General features: G+C 33.4%; 1 protein-coding gene across 4 annotated transcripts; it reads right to left on the bottom strand.

Annotated features, from left to right (window-relative positions):
* Window positions 1–15: 15 nt before the first annotated feature.
* On the bottom strand, window positions 16–21,846 carry LOC108754543 (phosphatidate phosphatase LPIN2). 4 transcript variants are annotated; one of them, XM_018496941.1, is made up of 12 exons: window positions 21,538–21,846; window positions 7,445–8,453; window positions 5,655–6,641; window positions 5,455–5,588; window positions 5,088–5,296; window positions 4,636–4,815; window positions 3,696–4,220; window positions 3,519–3,600; window positions 3,170–3,443; window positions 2,595–3,098; window positions 2,361–2,464; window positions 16–384 (listed from the first exon to the last, which is right to left on the bottom strand). In XM_018496941.1, the coding sequence occupies exons 2-12, from the start codon at window positions 7,631–7,633 to the stop codon at window positions 234–236; spliced, it is 3,339 nt and encodes a 1,112-aa protein (XP_018352443.1). In that variant the 5' UTR covers window positions 7,634–8,453; window positions 21,538–21,846; the 3' UTR covers window positions 16–233. The 4 variants fall into 4 exon arrangements, with proteins under 4 accessions (XP_018352443.1, XP_018352444.1, XP_018352446.1 ...); XM_018496942.1 differs by having other exon boundaries at window positions 5,455–5,579; XM_018496943.1 differs by lacking the exon at window positions 16–384 and adding an exon at window positions 1,523–1,594.
* Window positions 21,847–22,085: the final 239 nt, after the last annotated feature.

The raw sequence follows: 22,085 nt of genomic DNA, 5'->3' as shown, positions 1-22,085 counted from the left end.
TATAAGCGATCTCTCTTCTGAATCTTTCCACAAATTATTTAATATTTAAATAACAAATCCAATATGAAAAGAGCGTTAAATGCTCACATTAACTTTTCTTGTGATGTATTACATTAGACAATCACACCAGTCAAAGTCACTACGATCAACGCACAGAGTATAAAAGTTAGTTAAATATGATAATCATCGTTCCGAGTCCAAGCAAATGACGGTTATAGAACAAAGAGAGTTTCTTAGATAATTAGAGCTTGAGTGTAAAGCTCCTCGAGTTTCGGTACTTCAGGTATCGGATCTCGCCAGTACGCAAAATTACTAAATTCATCGGTTGCGTCTTCTCGCCGTGCTGGAAATACTTGGTCGACGATGAAGCTCATGTTCGAATATCTGTAATTAGAGAATAAATAAAAATTGCAAAGCACGCATCAAAACAAACTCGTATCTTTGTGCCATCAGTATGGCTGAAAAATGAATGTTTAATTGCCATCTATAATATTATATAACTCGTTTATATAAAATGAATTCATACGTGAAGTAAAGAAATATAATGAATTTTATCAATCTTAATCTTTTTAACATATTCTGTTAATGTATGAAATAAATTTGTAGCAATATGTACGTATATGTATACACACATACACATTAAGTAAGTTGGATTAGAATATAAAGTTCATACAACACAAGAAATCCAGATTGATGAGAAACATATAATAAACATATAATAAATTGCGAGTAGAAAAACCACACAGACATGAAAATCATAATGTTACAAATTATGATCAACTGTAAAAAAACCATTGATATAAATAATGAGAGCGTATTTGTATACAGTTTACAAGTTATAACTATTTAATCATTAATATCATTAATGTTTGAATAGCAGAATCAGTTTATGCGAGAGCGATCGTGAAGTGTTTGGTTGAAAAATTATGAGCGATAAGCAAATAAAAAATAAAATGAATTTGACAGGCGCGATGAACATTTCCTTCACTTATACATTCACAATGTCTGAAAACAGTTATGAGTAACAAATTATTAATACTATCCCTTCCTCATTATTGCCCGAAACAAGTGGAAAATGTACCAAAATATCCCCAATGACGAAATGTTAGGATGGCTAGAAATAAAAGCATATCAAGCGATGATAAAAAAGCAAATGTGTACAAAACAAGTGCTTACCCTATAAATCATAAGAAGATAGAAGTTGTCGCGCACAACCAAATATGTTCCAAAATATAAGCGAATTGTGGTTACATTTAACATATGCAATTTAAATATTTCTAATTGGAAATGAGTTTCCCTGATTGTTTGTTATATCACTCGTGTGTTCTTAGTGTTTTCACAGCATATATACAATGTGTTTTAATTTTGTACTATGTCAATTGTCACAAAATGTAGCGCAATTATGTATGGCAATATCCCAAACACAATTCAACAATGCATTAATGCTGGATATGCCATTGGCACATTAATGTATAATACTTCAATATAATTAATTTAATTAATAATTTAAAATTTATGGTTGTGCTATCAGTAGACGTTTGGCATAGGTTGTGGCGGGAACACGTCATTGACGATATTGCACTGACGCGCATAACTGTAATCACAGAAATATCCGACCTATCAACATCCTTCCTGAAAATTTGTATTTCTATTTTTTTTTTCAACCAATAACTTCATTTTTGACGCTCAAATCCTTTCACAATTTAGTAGAAAAGGCGGCATCCCGTTTATTAACAATTTTAAACCATTAGTATATTTAAAAAAAATAATGCATAATGCATGAGCATAAAAGCCGTCAGTAAGTATTAAACATAAAAATTAGTAAGTATTAAACACAAAAATTAATTAAGACAGGCAATAACATTAAATGCTATATAGCCATACAAATTGTAATTGTGTATTAGCTGCTATTAGTTGCATATCCCATCTGGAAATAATACGACTGCTTTAAGATTAGTACACTTATATTACTCGAGACTAAAACTTACAGCACACGACATTTTTTCCTGTTGAATTGCTTGCATTTTAGTAAATTACTAGAAATTATTAGAAATTCTATGTGGTGCAGTTCTAGTAATTTACTAAAACACAAGCAATCCAGCAAGAACAAATGTATCGCATGTCGTAGGCTTAAGTATAGCATTTAAAGAATCATATAATTAATAAGAAGAAATGCTGTAAAACACAAGAAGACGTCATATGCATTAAAAGTGTAAAAAGATTAAATAGTAATTAAGTTATTATCGTGTACAACAACAATCAAATAGACATATAATATCTTTATTCCGCTATTATATATTCCTCCACAGAAAAGAAATATTAGTTTAATAAACGACACAATAATATGACATAATACTTACGAAGATTGGAATGTCTGTGTCAATTCGTGCTTCAATTCTCCTCGATGGTTTATGGTAAAGATCCGCATTATAGGAATGCCTACTGCTCGATACGCCCACACGTCCTACGTATAAAATATTTTCTACATAGTACATTTACTAATACATTTTTTACAAAAAGTTTATCACTCATTTCAAGTTAATTAATTGATAAATAGAATTTCAAACATTAATGATATTAATGATTATTCATACATTTATGCGATTTCCATATCCAGCGTAAAATGGCTCAGATCCTTCAGGGAATAACGCCTGAATATCTTTCAGACAGGATATCTTGAATTCTTCCGGCTTCTTCTCTATCACTTCACGATGAAATGCCAGGATCAAACTCGTAGGATTCAAGAGTAACGGGCCTTCTGGCAGTGTCAGATCCCCTTGTCTCAAATTCCTTAGATATTCCCGAGTTCCACCAGCCTGGCCGATTGCTCTCGCTGAGAGGTATAATAGTTTGTAGCCGTTATTTTTTATCTTCGTAAATAGTTGAGCGACCCCGGACTGAGCCCAGTCCTTGCCCACTATTGGTAGGATGTGACCCAGCACATCGGATTTCGTAATGGTGCCATCGATATCAGAAATAACGATTTTATCGTCCCACTTCCACTTGTAGATGTGGCATTTGCAACGTTTCGTACCCTGGTAAGCGGTGGTTACGCTAAAGACTACTTCATTAGCGCCATCCTTTAGATCAAGACTCGCCTATAAAGAAATTAAAACTCAATCGTTTTTCATATTTTATGTAATTGTGAGAAATACGTAAAAATACTTACTATCTGTTCGGACGACAGTCGCAGAGTTTTACGATACTTTTCCGTGGACTCGTAATACGGTCTTCTTTCCACAGGTATCTTAACACCCGTTGGTTCATTATGGTTACTGTCAGAATCCTCACCGCCGCTGTATCCTTCGCCTTCTCCCTCACGCGTTTTCTCAGTCTCTGTAAGTGTAGTTTCATTCGATGCAGTTGGCAATCTTGTACAAGATATTATTTCCATTATCTCCGTTGAGCTTGACGAATCTGTGTTTTGCTCAGTCTTTATTTCCCTGGAAAACATGTAATAGAATTAAAGAATGTGAAAAATCAAATATAAAAAAAGAAGCTCGAGAGCTTTGATTTACCTGTTAGCCGAAGATAATTCATCGTTTGTCACAGTCTTAACTTCTACAGATTGATCAGGTATTTGCACAGCAATTTCGTCGTCTGCAATAAATAAAGAGAAGTCATATTTTATCAAAATAAGTATAACTATTTGTAAGATAAGTTTTTATTAAAATAAAAAATTTGAGAAATCTTACTTTGACTAGTATCCTGCGGTTTTTTAGAAGGTTGTGTGGAACGCCTCCAAGAGAACCATGAACTGTATCCACTACGACTCTCGGACTTATCGCTGCTCTGTCGCTTCTTATCTTCATGTACCGGCAACGACATGTACAGATTTTCGATTACGCTTTGCGGTAAATGTCTTTGGAAAACAACATAGGTCAATACTATCCGACAAGCTGTGGTCCAATTGTAGAATTTTCCGTTGATTTTTACGACCAAATTCGGATTTTCGTATAGTTTTGGATCGGTACAAACGTCCTCAAAGTGCAGTAAATTTTCATTAAAAGCTTCCTTGGACGGTCCATTTTCACTGTCCAAACCACCGCATAGAGATAAACTTATTTCTATGCTATTATCGAATATAGAATGCTTTGGTTCCTCGAAGTCGCTATCCAAAGACTTTGGTCCACCAATAGCTCCCTCAACACTGTTGGGGCTCTGAGGTAAACTCGGTCCGTTACCCGATTCTGTATCCTCTTCATCTACCGTTTTTCCATCTAACATAATAAAATATATATTATATTTTCTTATGTAAAATGTAGAAGAACAATATCATAAAATAAAATACAATCAAATTTAAAGTAAAACAATGAAAATTGAACTTTACACAGCACACAACTTTATTAGTTATTCATCTTTACTTATTATACTAAAAAGTTGAAAATCAATTCTTTTATTCTCTTTCCCAAAAAGCAAAAAGACAGTCTTATAAATTATTGAAAATATTTATATTAAATACTACAAGAATATTTATTTACAAAAAATAAGAATTTGAAAAACTTAAAAAAAGCGTTTTATTTAATGATACTATGATACGAAAATCAGAAGAGATGTATTTACTATTTACTGACATGTTAATTTCGACGCACCATGCATTTAACGTGCAAAAGCAAAAGCTAGTTTACCATATACCTTTAACCATCGTCGGGCCTCGATGTGAGGAGGGAAAGTACAAAGCCGCAACTTCGGGGTCCAATTCGTCGGCATTAAGATCGCTAAGATAAATTCCTTCCGATTCTGGATTGTGTCTTACGCGAGAAGTCTTCTTCATAAAGGAGAACATGCCACTGAGCATAGATCGTTGTGCATCTTCTGTGCCATTAAAAAAGCGAATGGTTAGCGAACAGTTAGTGATGAAGCATTCGAGTTAGTTTCTTTTCGTGGAAAAAAAAAATTGAGAATTTTACAACATTGACTTGTTATAATTTTATGTATCAGACTCAGGCATATTAGTTTCTCGAAACATGAACGATCGATAATAGCGCTTTCCATTTAGAACCGTACAATAAGATGTTAATCATAAACAGTATATATGTAGTTTGACATGTCGACTGTAAATAAAAATCATGAAATCATATACTAACTATTTGGCTGACTAGCAGTTGCCAAAGAATTCAACGAATTCCTATGTGACATGTGCGCCGGCTCCGGGGGTGGACTGGGCAATTCACCCCATCTCCAACTCTGCTGATGACCCTTGTCATCTTCCCTTTCGCTACCATCTTGCGTAATTTTACGTACTTCAAATTCTGTATCCGATTGAACAGGCGAACATGGTCTGGAGTCCTTATTTCTTTTGAACATATTACAGTACATTAATAAATACATCTAATATACATATATTAATATAATATACATACATATATAATATACTAATATAATACACATATATTAATGTATTAATAATTAATAATTAATAAATAAATAAATTAAAACATATAAATTACATACTTAGTAACTTCTGAGTCACTAAAGAAGTGGAAATCTGTTTCAGGTCGTTTCTCAATTATGTCCTGGGAAGATGTCGCTGATTCCGGAACGGTATTCGTTTCCTCCTCTGTCATTGGAGGGGGGCCCTTAAATATCTTCAATCAATAAGTGTGCTAAAATATAACAAGAAATACAATGCTCATTGAAATAATATCACTTACCGTTTCGCTAATTGACTCCTCGGTAAAAATTGCATCAGTCTCACTCAATTCTGTCTGACTGGTATTGCCATTGCTTGTTTTCCTCTGCGAGCCTTTCTTCTTCATAATACTCTTCCTCTTACGTTTCCTCTTAGTCGAATTGTTACTCTTAGTCTCATCAACGTTCTCTTCCTTCAAATTCTTCTTGCCCAAAGAAGAGTTTGATTCGTCACTAGATTTTTCCTTATTAATATTTTGATGGTCATCCGTAATCGGCCTAAAATCATTTTTCACCACGCTTATCTTACGAATTCTCTCGGACGAAGTAACAGCCACGAAAGATTTCGGGCAAGAAATTGATTTTGGCTGCTCATCACTGATAGCATCCATATCAAATATCTCCTCGTCATCGTTCTTGTCGTGTTTCTCCTCCCATTTTTCCTCTTTCTCTTTCCAGTCACTCAATAAAGCTTTCTCGAAATTTTGTCTCTGCTCGATCGAAAGCTCTGGAAAATTCTCCTTAAACAATCTCTCTTTGTCCTCTGTCTTCAAAGCAGAATACTGTTCCCTGATCATCTGCTGCTTCTGTTCTGGAGATATGATGCCGAAGCTTTCCTTGAACATCTCGTCTCGCTCTTCTGCAGTCAATGAAGCAATCTGAAGCCATTTTTCACGATGTTCCGCGGGAAGATCTGAGAATTGTTCAATCAGAAACTTCTCCCGTTGATCAGGTGGCAAGGCGGACATCTGCTCCCATTTCTCTCGTTCTATGGAAAGAACTGAATCTATGAGAATCTTCTCTCTCTGCTCCTGAGGCAAATCTGACAGCAGATTGAATTTCGGCGGTGGGAAACAATTGTCAGGTATGGGCGAACAGGCCAAATGCGGTGGGATTTCGGTATCTGTCGGAGATCCATTTGAGCTAACTTCTTCAACAAAAAATGCTTCGCCGGAATCTCCAAGTTTCATATGAATTTCCCTAGGTTCTCCATTTATCTCAATGTCCACCTGTAAAAACATTTCTAGTATAATACGCAGCAGGCTGCAATCCCTCGAATCATATATATCTTTACAAATATAAAAAAATATAACTTTTTTAATACAATATTTATTTCTTATTTTAGTGTAACAAAAATGAAAGAATTTTTTTCAAGAATAAAATACGTGAGATTTTCTTTAAAAAAGCAGTCTATTAAAAAAATACAAGTAATAAAAATATTTTAATAAAAACAAAAAATTATTTTTTAATAACAGATTATTACATACAGTAAATTGCATTTAAAAAAATATTTAATTATAAAAAGTAATATTATAATAACTATTATAATCATATATTTTAATAATTACTTAAATAATTGATACAATATAATTCTTGTTAAACAGCGCATATAAAATAATTACATATAAAAAACGTACTTTTTTAATATATCTATTTCTTATTTTAATAAAATTAAAATTAAAATATTTTTTTAAGAACAAAATACATAAGATTTTCTTTTAAAAAATCCAGTTTTAAAAACATAAGTGATAAAAATATTTTAATAAAAGCAAAAAAATTATTTTTTAACAACAGATTGTTACATGTAGCAAATTATATTTAAAAAATATTTCATTATAAAAAATAATATTGTGTGCAATAAGTATTATAATTAAATAATTCAATAATTATCCCAAAAATTGATACAATATAACTAACTGATAAAATAATTCTTTTCAAACGATGCAACGAAGGTCAGCCTCTGATCGTTTATTATCGCACTCATTTGCGCAGAGATAAATTGTCGATAATAGGCGCAAATGCGGGGACTTACCACTTTCGCTCTGGAACGGAGTACGCCGAGTTTGCCGAAGCGGACATGGAAGGGCGAGCACGTGAAGGAGCTATCCGGTTGCTCGATGACGATGACATCGATTGCGCCGGTGAGCGTCGCGGCGTTGATCTCGTTGTAGAAGAGGCGGAAATTGCTGATGATCTTGGCGATATAGTTCATGCTGTACATGTCCTAAGCCCACGCAGCACAGGCCGCGAAATACGACCAACGATGGATGAGGGGATGAAACGGGAAAGGGAGAGACACGAATTTAGCTAAAGTGTTGTTCGAAATTCGCGGCGCGGTGAAAGGGAAACGTATAAGTATTCGCGATAGTCTTCAGTCCGAAGGTCTCCCGCGTGCGAGAGAGAAAGAACTAGAGATGCGAAGAGTCGCAAAGAGATCGCGAAATTATTATCGCTCGACGAATCTAAGAGTCGTGACGACTCATTCACGATTTCTCGTTCGGTCCCTACGTACTCGATGACACCGTCACTGAATTCTCGTTTCGCAGGTCGCCGACGACGCCGTCACGGCGACGGCGAGCTGTCAAGAACACCTATCTCGCCGTATTACGAACGCACTCCTCGGTACCGCGACGTTGTGCGTGAATCCTGGTCGATCGCGTCCAGGATACCGCGACACGACGCGAGTACAAGCGGAGACAATTCTGGCAAACTTTTGACGCGAGATGAGAAAAGACGGATAGACGCGGCGCCGACGAACTAGACGGCTCGAAGAGTGGAGGATAGTCTTTCTCTCCGCTAAGATCCTTTGTTCTCCCGTCAAACGTACGTTGACAAGTGTAGACCTGACACCAGTGACACCGCGAGCAGACGGTAGTCCGAACTGACGTTGCGCGCGTCACGTGGCTCAGCCGGACCAATCAGAGCGGCGGTCGGCGCCGGCGGTCGATACGGCGAACGTACCACGTGATCAGCCGGCGACGTTAGCGCGCGTTTCGAACGCGCCCAGCGCACGCACGGCACGCGAGTGACGCGAGGATCGCCTGGAACAAAGAAACGTGACATTATGCCCACCTGTGCGCTTGCCCGTGTGCGTGTGCACGGCATCGATTGTTTCTCGTCTCGACCGCGACGAGCGGCCTGATGTCCGCCATTGACGAGGCGATTTCCTCAACATACCTCGAGTATGTCAAATCGAGGTGTGTTTTTCGTCGCTTCACGCTACTTCGAGATTATCTCCGCCTGTCGGCGATCGATTCTTGATCTCGCACAAAAAAAAATTGCTCGGAACAAAAGCGGCTGAATTCGCGTAACGAGATTTTGCAGGGATTTGGATTTTAATCTTGTAAGAAATTAGCCACGGTCTCGGAAAAAAGTCATCTATCATAATTCCCTTACAGAAATCCAATTTAATATCGGCTAATTTAACTTTTTTTCTTAATCTGACGTTCATTATTTTATTGGAATTTATTCATTCAATTATAAATCTCTTTTCAAAATTGTCAAATAATACAATTTTCTCTATGTTACGTTTGCAATTTAGATAATTCTTATTTATAGTTCGTTCTTATTTTAAGGCTGTCTTCATTGATATCTTAAGATGCTAATACAGCCCTTTGACTGTACTTAAGATGATCTTAAATATAAAACTGACTGAAGGTGGTATTCATAATCCATTATTTTAAGACCGTCTTAAATAAGTCTTGGGATGCTAATACTGTCCTCTGGCTCATGACATCTTACGACTGTATTTAAGACGGTCTTAAATATGAGCTCCTATGAATATCAATCCATGAATACCAGTCTTAGGTCCGCATTCATAATCAGTTCTTAAGACTATCTTAAATACAATCTTAAAATCACAAAGCTATATTAGAATCTTAAAATATCACTTAAGACAGTCTAGAGTCAAAAATGAATATCAACCATAGTATTAATTCTTTTTTACATGTTTTTTATATGAATTATGTCATTTCTTGAAATTAATTAGTGTTTCTAATTAATATAAATAAGATAAAATTAAATGGATCTTACAGATCTAACGTCAAAAATAGATTTTGTTATCAGCTCCAGAGAATTAATACTGAAAAATAGTGATTAATTACTTCCTTTGAATATTAAAAGAACTGAACAATTCAAAATAAGTAATTAGTCACTACATATTTTTCATAAATGTCTATTACGCAGTGTCTACAATAAAGCAATAGGAAGCCTTAAGCCATAAGAATTAAATTAGCTAACCATAATTCTCCTCGCATTAATTGTGATTTCTTACAGCTTAGGACTTTAGGGCGCGTTTACACCTTGACGGAAAAGCAGAAAGTGGAAAAGCAGCAGCCAATCAGAACTCTAGCTGATAGTCTATAATTTCGGCTTTTTGTACTATTCCCTATCAGCGCAAGTTCTGCTTATTAGCCACGCTGCTTTTTGGCTCTATTTTTCCGTCAAGGTGTGAACGCGCCCTTACTGCTTTATTGTAGACGCTGCTCGAAGCGGCGTGAAGTTACCGCGCGGCAACTTAAAGCGGCAACTTCGGTCATATGAGAAATCAGCGAATTTCACACTCGATCAATTTAAACGAGCCAATCGTCAACGACTTTCGCGATACTGTGCCATTACTGCCATTCGTTTCACCGGATCGGATGATTCGACCGAACGTTTGCCCCGCGGCTGCGGAAATCGTTTGTCTCGTTAATCGTTTGTTTCGCGTAGAAACATCGGGCGAAATGACGAAGACCGATGACACACATATTCAGCGAAATTCGGTAACGGCAAGGCGAGGTTCAAAAAAACCTAACGCTCGAACCGGGCAGCTTGGCCATTAATGGCCATTAGGTAAGATCATAAGTTATTTTGGTCGTGCCCGACGAGAGCAATCTCATCGGACAGAAGTCAAGAAATAATCGAGCGGAAGTAGCGACGATCGATGTAATCGTGAGATATTTTAGTCATGCTTAGAGTCACTCTCGTTCAAATAAGTTATTAAGGACATGCGAAAAATTTTTTACAACAATCAAATATTATCTTCGATATTAAGCCTTGTGTCCATAATGCTAGAAATTGTTACGAGATCTCGAAACGATTTCTACAAGGAAAGAATATTTAGAGTATCTCAAAAAATTTAGCTAAATTCTTATTTGAAAATAATTTTGTTGGGTCGTTCAAATATTGTAATTAGCAGAAATATGTGCTGCAAAAAGTTTTGATTTCTAGAAACCTGCAATTTGAGTATCCTACATAATTATCTTGATGGTCCAACAAAATTATAATACTTTCAAATCCGTATCTATAGCTGGATTTTTAGATATTTCAGTCAAATCAATCTTTTTATGTAGTATTGTGGACACAAGCTTTGCATTAAGCATGATTGTCAATTATTTTCTTCAATCTCTCACTGGAAGAGAGAAGGCAAAATCGTATGAAAGATTTATAAAAAAAAGTACATAATATGTATTTTATATTGATCGTTCGATCGAAATTTTGGAGTTTTGTTGCATTAAATAATTGAAAAATAGAACTGGCTAATTGAGACTGCCGACAAAATTATTTTGGAAAATATGATCGAGGCCTGTTCTTTTTAGCTAAATTTCTTTCACTATTCGTACAGAAAAAAATAGGTTTTTATATTTAATTTACTACATTTTGATTGTTTTTACAGTTATCTTTTGGATGAATGCAAAAAATGGATTAATAATATGTCGTCAAATGGGCAAAAAATTAAAATATTCGTTATTATAATATTCGGTTAAAAAACTTTCAGGTCAAAATTAGTATTTACTGAGTTTTTTATTAAAAAAAAAGTTTCTAATTTTTTCCAATATTTTTTATCTTTAATCGTTCACCTTTTCTCTTTTTTTTTCCAACGTGGAGAGAAAAAGAGGAAAGATGAAGCGTGCAGTTCAGTAAAGAAGTTTAACTAAAAAAGAAACAGGTCTTACCTCTCATCTTTATTAATCAGAATGAAGGCAGCCATATTGAGTTATTCGTAGCACTGATAAACATGATTTTTTCATTGCGCGATGTCTGTCATCTTTATCTGATCGAAGACAACGTAGTGTGTAATTTTATCAATTTTAGATCGTTACGTGAAACGCTAATCGTTGGACTTTAATTTTGAAATTACGTAAGTCGAATTATATATTTAGAAAATACATGAGGCAGCACATAGATATCACATGATTTCTTTCCACATCAGCTTCTTTCTATCACTGTAAATACCACGTTTTCTTTTCGCGCAGACCCGATATGAATGACATAGCAGACTGTATGGCGGCTTACTTGAAGGAAACACAAAACGGACGCGTGGCGAAATAGTCACCTCGTTCGCATCTGTCTCAGTATAATTAAAAATAGCGCAAATCTGTATTACAGAAGATCAGAAATATACAGAAACGAATGTCTGCAATGCTCATCTAGATTATTTTGAGCGAAGCATTTACGTTCTCATTTCATGGACTACTTTTCTAAATTCTGTTTTGAGAGCATTATTCCATTCTATATTGAAGACACTGTTCCATTCTTGCTATTAGAGAAAAATATTGGAAGATAAATAATATTATTAATATTATTAGATCGAAGATACTATTTCATTCTTATAATAGAAAAAAATATTGAAAAATAATATTATTATTAGATAATATCTTAAACTGATTTTAACAAATATTTTAACAACTATATGTTGAAGACACTATATTTTATCTTTGTCATAAAAAAATATTGAATAATGAATAATAACAAAAAATTATTAAGCCAATTGTATGAAAATTTAGATTATGCCATAATTGTTATAAATTCGACATTATTCCATTCGCGTCAAAGAAAAAATATTGAAAAATTTATAACAGCAAAATGTTAAACACAGCTAATTTGAATTAATTCGTATTCAGATTACGCACTCTTATGTCAAAGAATACTCCAAAAACTTTAGTACAATTTTTTTATATGAAAAATATTAATTTTCATTTGTCATTAATTAAAAACAAGAGAAGGGAAGAAAAAAAAGAGAATAAATAAGAGAATAATTAAAATTAATATTACTCAGATTTTTAGATAATGCACAAATTAAAAAATTATCGGGTTACAGTTTGCTGTAAATTAATGTTTAGAAATGATTGCATCCTTAAAGAATATGAGTAAACACGCAAGCATTTTGTATTCACCTGGCCACCAGGATTGTTAAGCCACGCGTAGGCGGCGATGTGCGCGCAATGTAAAAATCATGAATGTTGTACTTTGTCCGCCAGCGCAAGTTACATGTATATTCTAACATTATCAAGGTTTAATGACGGCACTGTTTATTCTTTTTTATGCAGCTTTCGCGATCGTGTGTGAATTCGTGCACGTGTGTGTGTATGGACAATTGTTGGGGACTATTGTTAAGGCCTCTCACGACACAGACAATGCAGCCGGTCCAGATGTTTACAGATCGTCGTATGGTAAGTCGTAAATGAAAAGGAAGATCTTAATATTCATCGAGTACTATTAACTATTAACATATGAATTGCTTACATATTTTGCTGCATAATAATTATTATTTTTTACGTGTTTTGCTGATAAACTAATAATAACCGATTGATTGATTTTTACGTAGCACAGCGGTTTGTTTTCGCATTTCATTTAATCTGAGTCATCCCACTTAGTCGACTATTTTTTTCGCGATTTTTGCTAGCTGATTTGATTCGCGGTCATTTTAGCTACGTAATTATTGCACATGTTCACAATAAATAGCATTTTGTAGATTGATAAAATCTCATTCAGATCCGACGCTTCAGTAAAGTTCATTACTTTATTTATTAAAGTTAAATTAACAGATAACATTTTCGTATAACAAACAACGAAGGAAAATGTGATGAGGAAGAAAATTGATTAATCGCCGGTAGCGATTTTTAATTTGATTCTCGGAATCGAGCACGAGAATAGTCTTTATTGGAAGCAGGAGCGAATAGCGTAAAAAGGTCGATCACTTTCCTGGGGCTTGCGTAAAAGAGAAGGTTTACACGCGAGTGAAACGTAACGACAGAACCGACTTGTGCTCGCAGCCTGCAAATTATTTTACGATCTGCGTCGCCCTTTACGAAAATACACATTTACGTTCTCTTTGCGATTTTCAGTTTGCCTAAGTCTATATAAATTTCAAATTGCGTTTATCTAGAACAAGAACATTTGATATTTGCATACGTAAACGAGTGCTTGTTATTCATTTCGATCTCAAGGATTTTGCACATTTTATTCTAATTTAAAGCTGTTTTTAAAGATGTTGATCTAAGCTGCACGGAAAATAATAAACTATCTCCCTCTCAAAAACCCAATTTGCTGGATAATTTAATAAAATTACTTATTTTGAATATTACGAAAGAAACAGTTTCACTAAAATATTTAAAAATTTAGAAATAGATATGAAAATAATTTTGTTGAACCATCAAAATAATTATGTAAGACACTCAAACTAGCTATAAAAAATTACTAGAAATTATTTTCAAAATTTGATACATTATTCATCATGCTTGGGCGTCCAACTACATAATAATTTTAATAATTATTATGTATTTAATAAAATTATTTGCATATCTATGTATACCCACCTAAAAATTTTTAAATACTTTAGCAAAATAATTTCTTCCATGTAAAAACAGTGCTTTTATTACTTAAAATAAGTAATTAATCACTACTCCGTCCAATATTAAATTTCTGTGACTACAGTAATATGCATTTAAATATACTGAGATCAAATAATCATCGTCTTGCATAATTTCAAATTACATTTAAATTTAAATTGGATTAAATTGGATTAAATTTAAATTATTTATATAGGAGATGCTCCTTTTGCTTACAAATTGATTGCCTATAGTATCATATAGTTTGCCTACATCACTTTTGCTGATAGTTCGATAGAACAAAAATTATTGTCTACAGCTCGATTGCCTACATGGACTTTTGCGCACAAATAAAAATTTTAGAAACGGATTTTCACATTTGCTTACATGTATGTTGGATATATATATATATTCATGTCCATATTAAATTATTTTTTTATTAAAGTGAATTAGAATACAAAAGAGCTATTTATCATATTGAATTTAGATGTATTCATGGATTTAAATAGATTCGAAAAATCAAAAGCGCGAATTCGAAAATGGTTGGAATGAATTCATTTCTATCAATTTCGATTTATTTTCGTTTACTGAGCAATGTATATCCAATATTAGGTACAAATATTGGGGTCACCAATATTGGTCCAATATTGCGGATGCAATTTTTGACTGTACATTGATTTTTCAATATTGCGCCAAATATTGGCTGTACATTGATTTTTCAATATTGCGCCAATATTATAGTTTCCAATGGCTACATTCAGCAGAAAAAGCAGCTTTACAACTGTTGTAAAATTCTTCTTTAATATGATTGGTCTTGCCCTTAGTTCCTCACCTGGATCTAAATGTATAAGCCAATCATATTCAAAAATTTTACAATAGTTGCAAAGCTGCTTTCTCTGTTGAATGCAGTCAATATATAGTCAATATTGGCTATATATTGATTTGTCTATATTGGATCAATTATTGAAACCATCGAATTGTAAACAATAATCCAGGTATACAATCGAGCTGTAGATCATAATTTTTGTGCGCAAACGAACTGTCGGGAAAAGTGATGTAGGCATCGATTGAGTCTATTTTTATCAAAATAATATTTTTATCAAAATAATACAATAATTTTTGATAAAAATAATTTTTTATCAAAAATTTGAGATGACCGGAGTATTCTTAACCTTTACCAAATTTTTATATCGTCAGTAATAATGAGAGCTGACATCTCCGTAAACGTGCATTTCTAAGAAGATTATTCAATATTGTGCAATCAGAGACGAGCTGCGAAAGAAAGATAGATAATGGAATCAATTTGACAGCTGGACTGGTTTCAAAAAGCGAAATATTTTCACTACATTATTAGATGTATAATATACACACACACATATATTTGGAACCTTCCAACGTGATGTCTGTCTACTTGTCCACTCGTGGTTTTGACGTGACAGATGTAAATCTCGGTAATATCTGCGTTCTATCGTCGATGAAGGCAGGGGCTTTTGAGCTCCTATTAATAGCCGCGCAAATAACAAATGCTTAATATCGATCGCTCTTAAAACGAACCGAATCGATATTTCGCAAATCACTCGGGATATTTAGACAGAAGAGATACTTGCAAAATGATTATTATGTGTGTCAAGCTCAAAAATATCTACACTGTTTTGCTGAAAATTTTTAAGTTTTGTCGAAAATTATCTAAAAATTTAGCTAGATACATCTAAAATTAATTTCGTACATTATCAAAATAATTATGTAGAACGCTTAAGCTGATTGTTAGAATAGCAAAATTTTTTTGCATTGCTACTCATGCTTGAGTTTTCTACATAACAATTTTGACGGTCTATAAAAATTATTTTTGGTATTTAGCTAAATTTTTATATATTTTAGCAATATCATACATACATACATACATATATATATATATATATATATATAAATTTCATGCAATTTATGTTATTGTTTATAAAGAATTTGAAAATATACATATAATACATCGTATCTTAGGCTTGACATGTTAAAATTCGCCATTGTTCGTAAGATAACGAAGTAAGAATAATGAAATAACAATTGTAACACTAATTATGCTATGTAGTTTGTTATGTCTACGCGAGTAATTACACATTAAATGTACAATTAAAGAAATGAAATTCGCACTCTTTTCGAAACGAGACAAAATGCAAATTTAGATATTTGGACGATCGCCTAACAGAATACGCTGTCGTGTCTACTATTAAATGGAAGAGATAAAGACAAGCGATTGTTCTCGTCAAATGAATTGTCGGAAGCACGCGAACTTTTAATTCGCCGCGGTATCAGCTGATACGGCCCGCATCCTCTGATATTTTCTTTTACTTGCAGAGCATTGAACTGTTTCTCGACAATTTTATTATATAACCTCTTCTGTCTGTTTAAATTGCAAATATATTGCGATGACTTTTCGAAGCCTTCTATCGGCAAACAGCCAAAACTCTAGCGAGACATCCAAAACGCAAAACCTTGAAGTCTTGTATGTGACAAATTATTCTTAAATAATCACCATCATTGAATGAACTGTTTTCAAACGACTCTGGTTGTTGTTTTATCATAAATATTATTTATTGTAATACTGACAATAGAAATAGCATTATTTATAAAAACTAAAATGAGTAAATAGAATAAATTTATAAAAACAAGTTTTATAAATTTATTGTTTTAAAATTCAAGAAAAATCAAGAACATTAAGAAGCAGACTTTTTGGCAAAAGAGATTTTTATGGAAGAATGACATTGTAATTTTTCTGCCAAACATGTAATATAAAAATAAGTGCTTTTTATCTTCGATGTACGCGGATGTGAGTCACCGTTGTGACAAATCATTTTTAAAACATCATCACTTGAATGAGATATTATCAAACAACTCTAGTTGTTGTTTTATCATAAACAAGTAACGTTATTACAAGTAACGTTATATATTTATAAATTAAGATATATAAACAGAATAAATTTATAGCAATAATTTTGATAAATTCATTATTTTTAGAATTCAAGAAAAAATTAACAAACAAAACTTTTGGCGGAAGTTATTTTCACGAAAGAATAACTTCATAATTTTTCTGGCAAATACGAGGTAGATAAAAATACTTTTTATCTATGATGTACTGTGTGAATCATCGTTTGTTCAAAGCTGGTCAAAGTCCCACTTGTATAATCACAAATCAACATAACAAATGTCGAATTCAAGTTTATATCTTTATTTTATTAACACAAGTAACCTAAGAAATCTTACTTAAGAAATAGTAATTACATTAAACAATCTACAGATCTTTGATTCTGAAACTCAAAACATTCTTACGGAAAAGTAAAACTGCTACTAGAAATCCCCAATCATAAAATTTACAGCTCTGTTATTATTTGTAAAATATGTAAATCACAATCGCAGTACAGTTGCAAAACACGGTTTTAATTAAGATACCTTTGTCGAGATCGCGAAATTAATTCCATCGACCGTTGCCCCGTGCAATCACTCGACAAGCATGCACCGGTGATTAACTGTGCCGTCGGTATCTCTCACGATTAATCATCGTTCGTATCGCGTGTATATACGTCACACGCGGGGAAATTATCGTCGGCAGACGGAGCGGGTTTTCGACAGGCTAATTTTCCAAACAACGACCACGTTCGATTTTTTGGATAATTCATCGATTTCCTCAATTTGTTCGTGGCATGCACGTTATGCAATTTTACTCGACACGGCATTTGCAATCCACGCACGATCGCCTCGCGCATGGGAAAGACACAAAGAGACTATTAGCGGCGAAAGTTATTTAATCGTGAAATAACCGCGAGCGGTTAGCTACACTTCTCTGTCTAGTTCACTGCTAAAAATTGCACTATTCGCAATAAGCGTAAAAACGATTAAATTGTTGCTTTCGTGAATTGGTTTTCGCGAAAATCTTGAAAATGATAATAAGTTGCGTGCTTAGCGAGTGTTGAAATTAGCTTCCGATCCTATCCGTGAAATTATAGCGATAATGTAGCTTTCTAACGTTAATATTGCGAAGTTGATGCTAATCACGTATTTAATAATACTCGGTAATGAAATATAATTACCGAGTGTGCAGTTGCTTCATTTCTTGAGAAAATTAAAGGTATGAAGAATTTTTTTCTCACATTTTTTTATCTCGTTTTAATAACATAATGTCAAAGTCACGCGAAAATTTTTTTGCAAATGGCAAATCAACATGTTTCTCGTCTATGAATCTAGGTTATTCAGTTTTACGTGATCTCAAATTATACACTTCATCTAACTCTACAGTTTCCCTCACCTTTACACACTTTGAAACTATTTCTCGCTAATAGTCAAGAGCTTGTGTTGTTGATGCTCCCGCGGTACATCAACGCGGAAGCGAAAGAAAATAGTCTCGTGATCCGCTGTTTTGAGATTGAAATGGATTCGCGTGCGACCGGCATCGCCAACCTACGATTTCAAAAGTAGAATATCCGGATGAGGCAGAGACGATAGCGACTGGCCTTCGTCCAGATGAATTTCTTTGGCCCTGGCACTGAACACACAATTGTGATGTGGCATTTATTTTTGAGTGTCTCTTTACAATAAGAACATCCCAAAATTATCAATTTCGCAAACGAAGAATACCAAATTTTTAGTCTTGAAATAAAAATACGAAGAAAATAAAAGAAAAAAGTGAAATAGGTTAAATATCAAAATCTTAAAATTCGTTTTTAACTATTAGATACTAAGTGTTTCAAAATTTAGTAAGATATCGAATTTGAACGGCTTTTTTGGATGATTAAAATAAATAAATTTTAAAAAGGTTCTAGGGATAATCGAAGAGTAGTGTATATATTTATTATGCTAGTCATTGTCTAAATGTTATAAATTTCGAAATACTTGAATACTGAATTTACTTAGTATTTAATAATTAAGAGTGAATTTCAAGACATTAGCGAATATTTACCTTATTTTAAATTGGACACTAAATATTTTTCAAAATTCAGTGTAAAGTATTTCGAAATTTGTAACGACTATTTTAGACAATGATAATGTACATTGTACATTTGTACTCTTTGAAGCTGTGATCCGATTTACACCCACAACGCTCGTGAACATCATTTGTCCTTGTTTAACATTTAATGAACAAGGATGAAATGATTTCAACAGCAGTAATGAGCTTGAATCGCAACCTTAATGTCCAATAACAGAGAATGAATTTCAAGACTCTAGCATTATCGAATATTAGCCTCTCTTTCTCTTTTTCTTCTTCGTTTTATTTTTCCTTTATTTTAAGAATTAAAATTTGGAATTCTTTGTTCGCAAAATTAAGCGATAAGTAGAACAATTAATCAAATTACACATATCAAATGCGTCATTCGCAAAATCAATATCAATTCGCTTCGAACAGTTCTCCATACTGTCTTTTTACGAAGAAAAACAAATTTTGTTCTTTCGTAAACACCGAAATCTTTTACTTGTCTCGATTGTATAAAAAATAAATATCTTCGTGACCCAGACTTCTTAGAATGTTTGGCATGTCACTCGTGATAGCCTTGAGCTTTGCTGATTCAGCGCTCTTCACCGAAATAAGATCAAAGCGCAGGAAACATGAAGATAGTTACCTCGAAGCCACTATCATATGTGCAGGCAATGAAGGCATTATGCAAGGAGAGCATGCAAGACAATTTTCTAGAAGACTTTTCATCTACATATTCATTTTTTTCCCAGCGTGCTGTGAATCTCATTACTATATTATGATCAATATATCAAATGAGATTCGTGTAACGTTATCAAAGAATTAGTCAGGAAATATACAATTTATTTATTTATTGAAATTTTAATGAAATATTTAATAATATAATGTCCTAATTTAATAAATTTTTATTGATTTAACAAGTCGAACATAAATTTTCCGCTACAGAATGTAATAAACAAGAGAAATTAAAATTTTCAAGTATTTGAATGCTCGATGCTTCAATTCTGAGGTATTCAACTGTTAAAAAATATCTTGCTCGTGTTTATCGTTGAATATATAGCAATTATTGTAGCATCTTGATACAGATAAAAAAAAACTCGTAAACATATTTCTATTGCGTACAATTCTACACTTACATCGTAATCTATTACGCCGGCAAAATAGTCAACGTCAATGATTACGCAGCAAAGTACAAACATGTTTTCCCTCATACTGACTCATGTGCTTTCCATTGGCGTTAACGAGTTTCGAATGCGTACTTTGAGTGCCATCGAAATGAGAACGACTAGCTTCCGCGAGCTCAAAGCTCACAGATTGATACGATGAATTGCGTACAGTGGCTATGGGCAAGCTGTATGATATATGCAGAACTCCTTCTAATAAATCTCTCTTTTGGGACTTTGGAAATTTTTGACAACGTTTAATTTTATCCATTACACTTGACAGAAAAGTTTTTTTCGTAATGCTAATTATAAATATTGATTTTAATCGGATTATATTTTATGATCACGAGTGAAGGGAAATATTTTTTAAAAGTCTAAAGTGGATATACATGTGCAAAAATATGTGCAATATATGCAAATGATTTTGTATTTGTCGAATTCAGGAATGGATGAATGTATTTGAAGAATTTTTCGGTACTTAAATAAGTTACTTTGTCTTCAGTTGATCAACATTTGCCTGCAACGATTCCCGGTTCGGAAACGGTCAATAAATGATCTTTGTATCCGGTAATAATTGGCATTAAATAGGTATATGTAGATATATGCGGATCGTTATTCAAATGATATGACTATATAAACAGTTATATCCTGAAGTATTATTATGATATGAATAAATCTCAAAAAAAAATTTTTTATCGATAATGTTCGATATTATATATAATATAAGAAGATAATATAATATAAGATATTATAATATAATATAAGAAGCCATAAAATAATAAAATTTATTATTATTACACAATTTATCCCATTTGCACAAATTAAAGCTAATTAGAATTTAATTATTACATTATTTCTTTCGAGAAACTAGAAAAGAGCAAAATTATTTCAAACACTATGAACTTTGACTGATGATTTTTTTTCATTGTCCTTCTAAAGTGAATTTTCAAAAAAATCAAAAAAGTAAATGGATCCGATCCGATGCTGTTTTATTAATTTTCCATTTAATCAATGTAACAAAATGGATAGAAAGAAGTAAATAATATTATAAGTAAAATATAAGTAAAAGGTAATAATATTAATCACTTACTTTGAGTGTTAAAAACATTGTTAAGTGCTTTTAATACTAAAAAGTAACTTCCAGTATTAAATTAGCTAGTATTAAATTGAATTTCTGTAAGGGACACTTTACCAAAGGAGGATTAATTCTGAGAGATGCAAATAATTTCCAATATTAAATTGGCTGGTTTTAAATTGAATTTCTGTGAGGGACACCTTACTAAAGGAGGATTAATTCTGAGGGATACCTTCTAAACTTTATTAGAAAAGCAATTAGAATATCGCAAGCAGCAGACACTGCTATATCCGTATCGAATCAATAATCTTTCGCAAGATGATGAAAATGTTACGTTACCTCGAGAAAAACAAGAAGGTATCGAAGAATGACACAAATGAACGTTCCTCAGCTAGCACGTGGTGCGAAGAGGCTTGAACGAACACTCTTGCGATTTGCGAGAGCTTTTCTCTTTAAATGCGTCCAACGCGTTAGAGCGGTTGCATTTGATTGGAAAAGCGACTCCGAAGTTTATATCGTCACGAACCAGCTGTGGTATCGGTCTACATACGTGTGCAAACGTGTGCGTGTACGTGTGACTGACGTTGCGTGCGAAGGAGCGCGAGCGGTGCGTAAACACGTCCGACTTGTACGATCGATTGAAACAAACTGAAACTACAGGCGACCGCGGTCCGAAGTTTATCGTCGTGACGAAAACTGTCTGGGAATATATGCCTGCTATGTACGGGGTGTACGGAAAGGATTTAAACTAGCCGTTAAAATTAAAGATAGCAAACAGGATTTATAGATAAGATCTGTTTCTTTTGTTTCAAAATAGCGACGCTTAAAATTACTTGAAATATGTACACACATATAAGGCGCAATAATTTATTTTTTCTTAAATATAT

This window comes from Trachymyrmex septentrionalis, unplaced genomic scaffold (assembly GCF_001594115.1).
Source record: "Trachymyrmex septentrionalis isolate Tsep2-gDNA-1 unplaced genomic scaffold, Tsep1.0 scaffold8, whole genome shotgun sequence".
In the NCBI taxonomy this organism is placed as follows: Eukaryota; Metazoa; Arthropoda; class Insecta; order Hymenoptera; family Formicidae; genus Trachymyrmex; species Trachymyrmex septentrionalis.
The sequence above is the reverse complement of the archived record's forward strand: the minus strand, read 5'-3'. Positions and strand labels throughout refer to the sequence as shown.

Bases quoted from the DNA above. Each gene is read 5' to 3' on its own strand.
- LOC108754543 (XM_018496941.1), bottom strand. From the start codon at position 7,633: ATGTACAGCATGAACTATATCGCCAAGATCATCAGCAATTTCCGCCTC. The intron at 2,465-2,594 runs GTATGAATAATC...TTTTATACGTAG, and splicing joins GATATGGAAATCGCATAAAT to GACGTGTGGGCGTATCGAGC. The intron at 385-2,360 runs GTAAGTATTATG...CTCTAATTACAG, and splicing joins ACACAGACATTCCAATCTTC to ATATTCGAACATGAGCTTCA.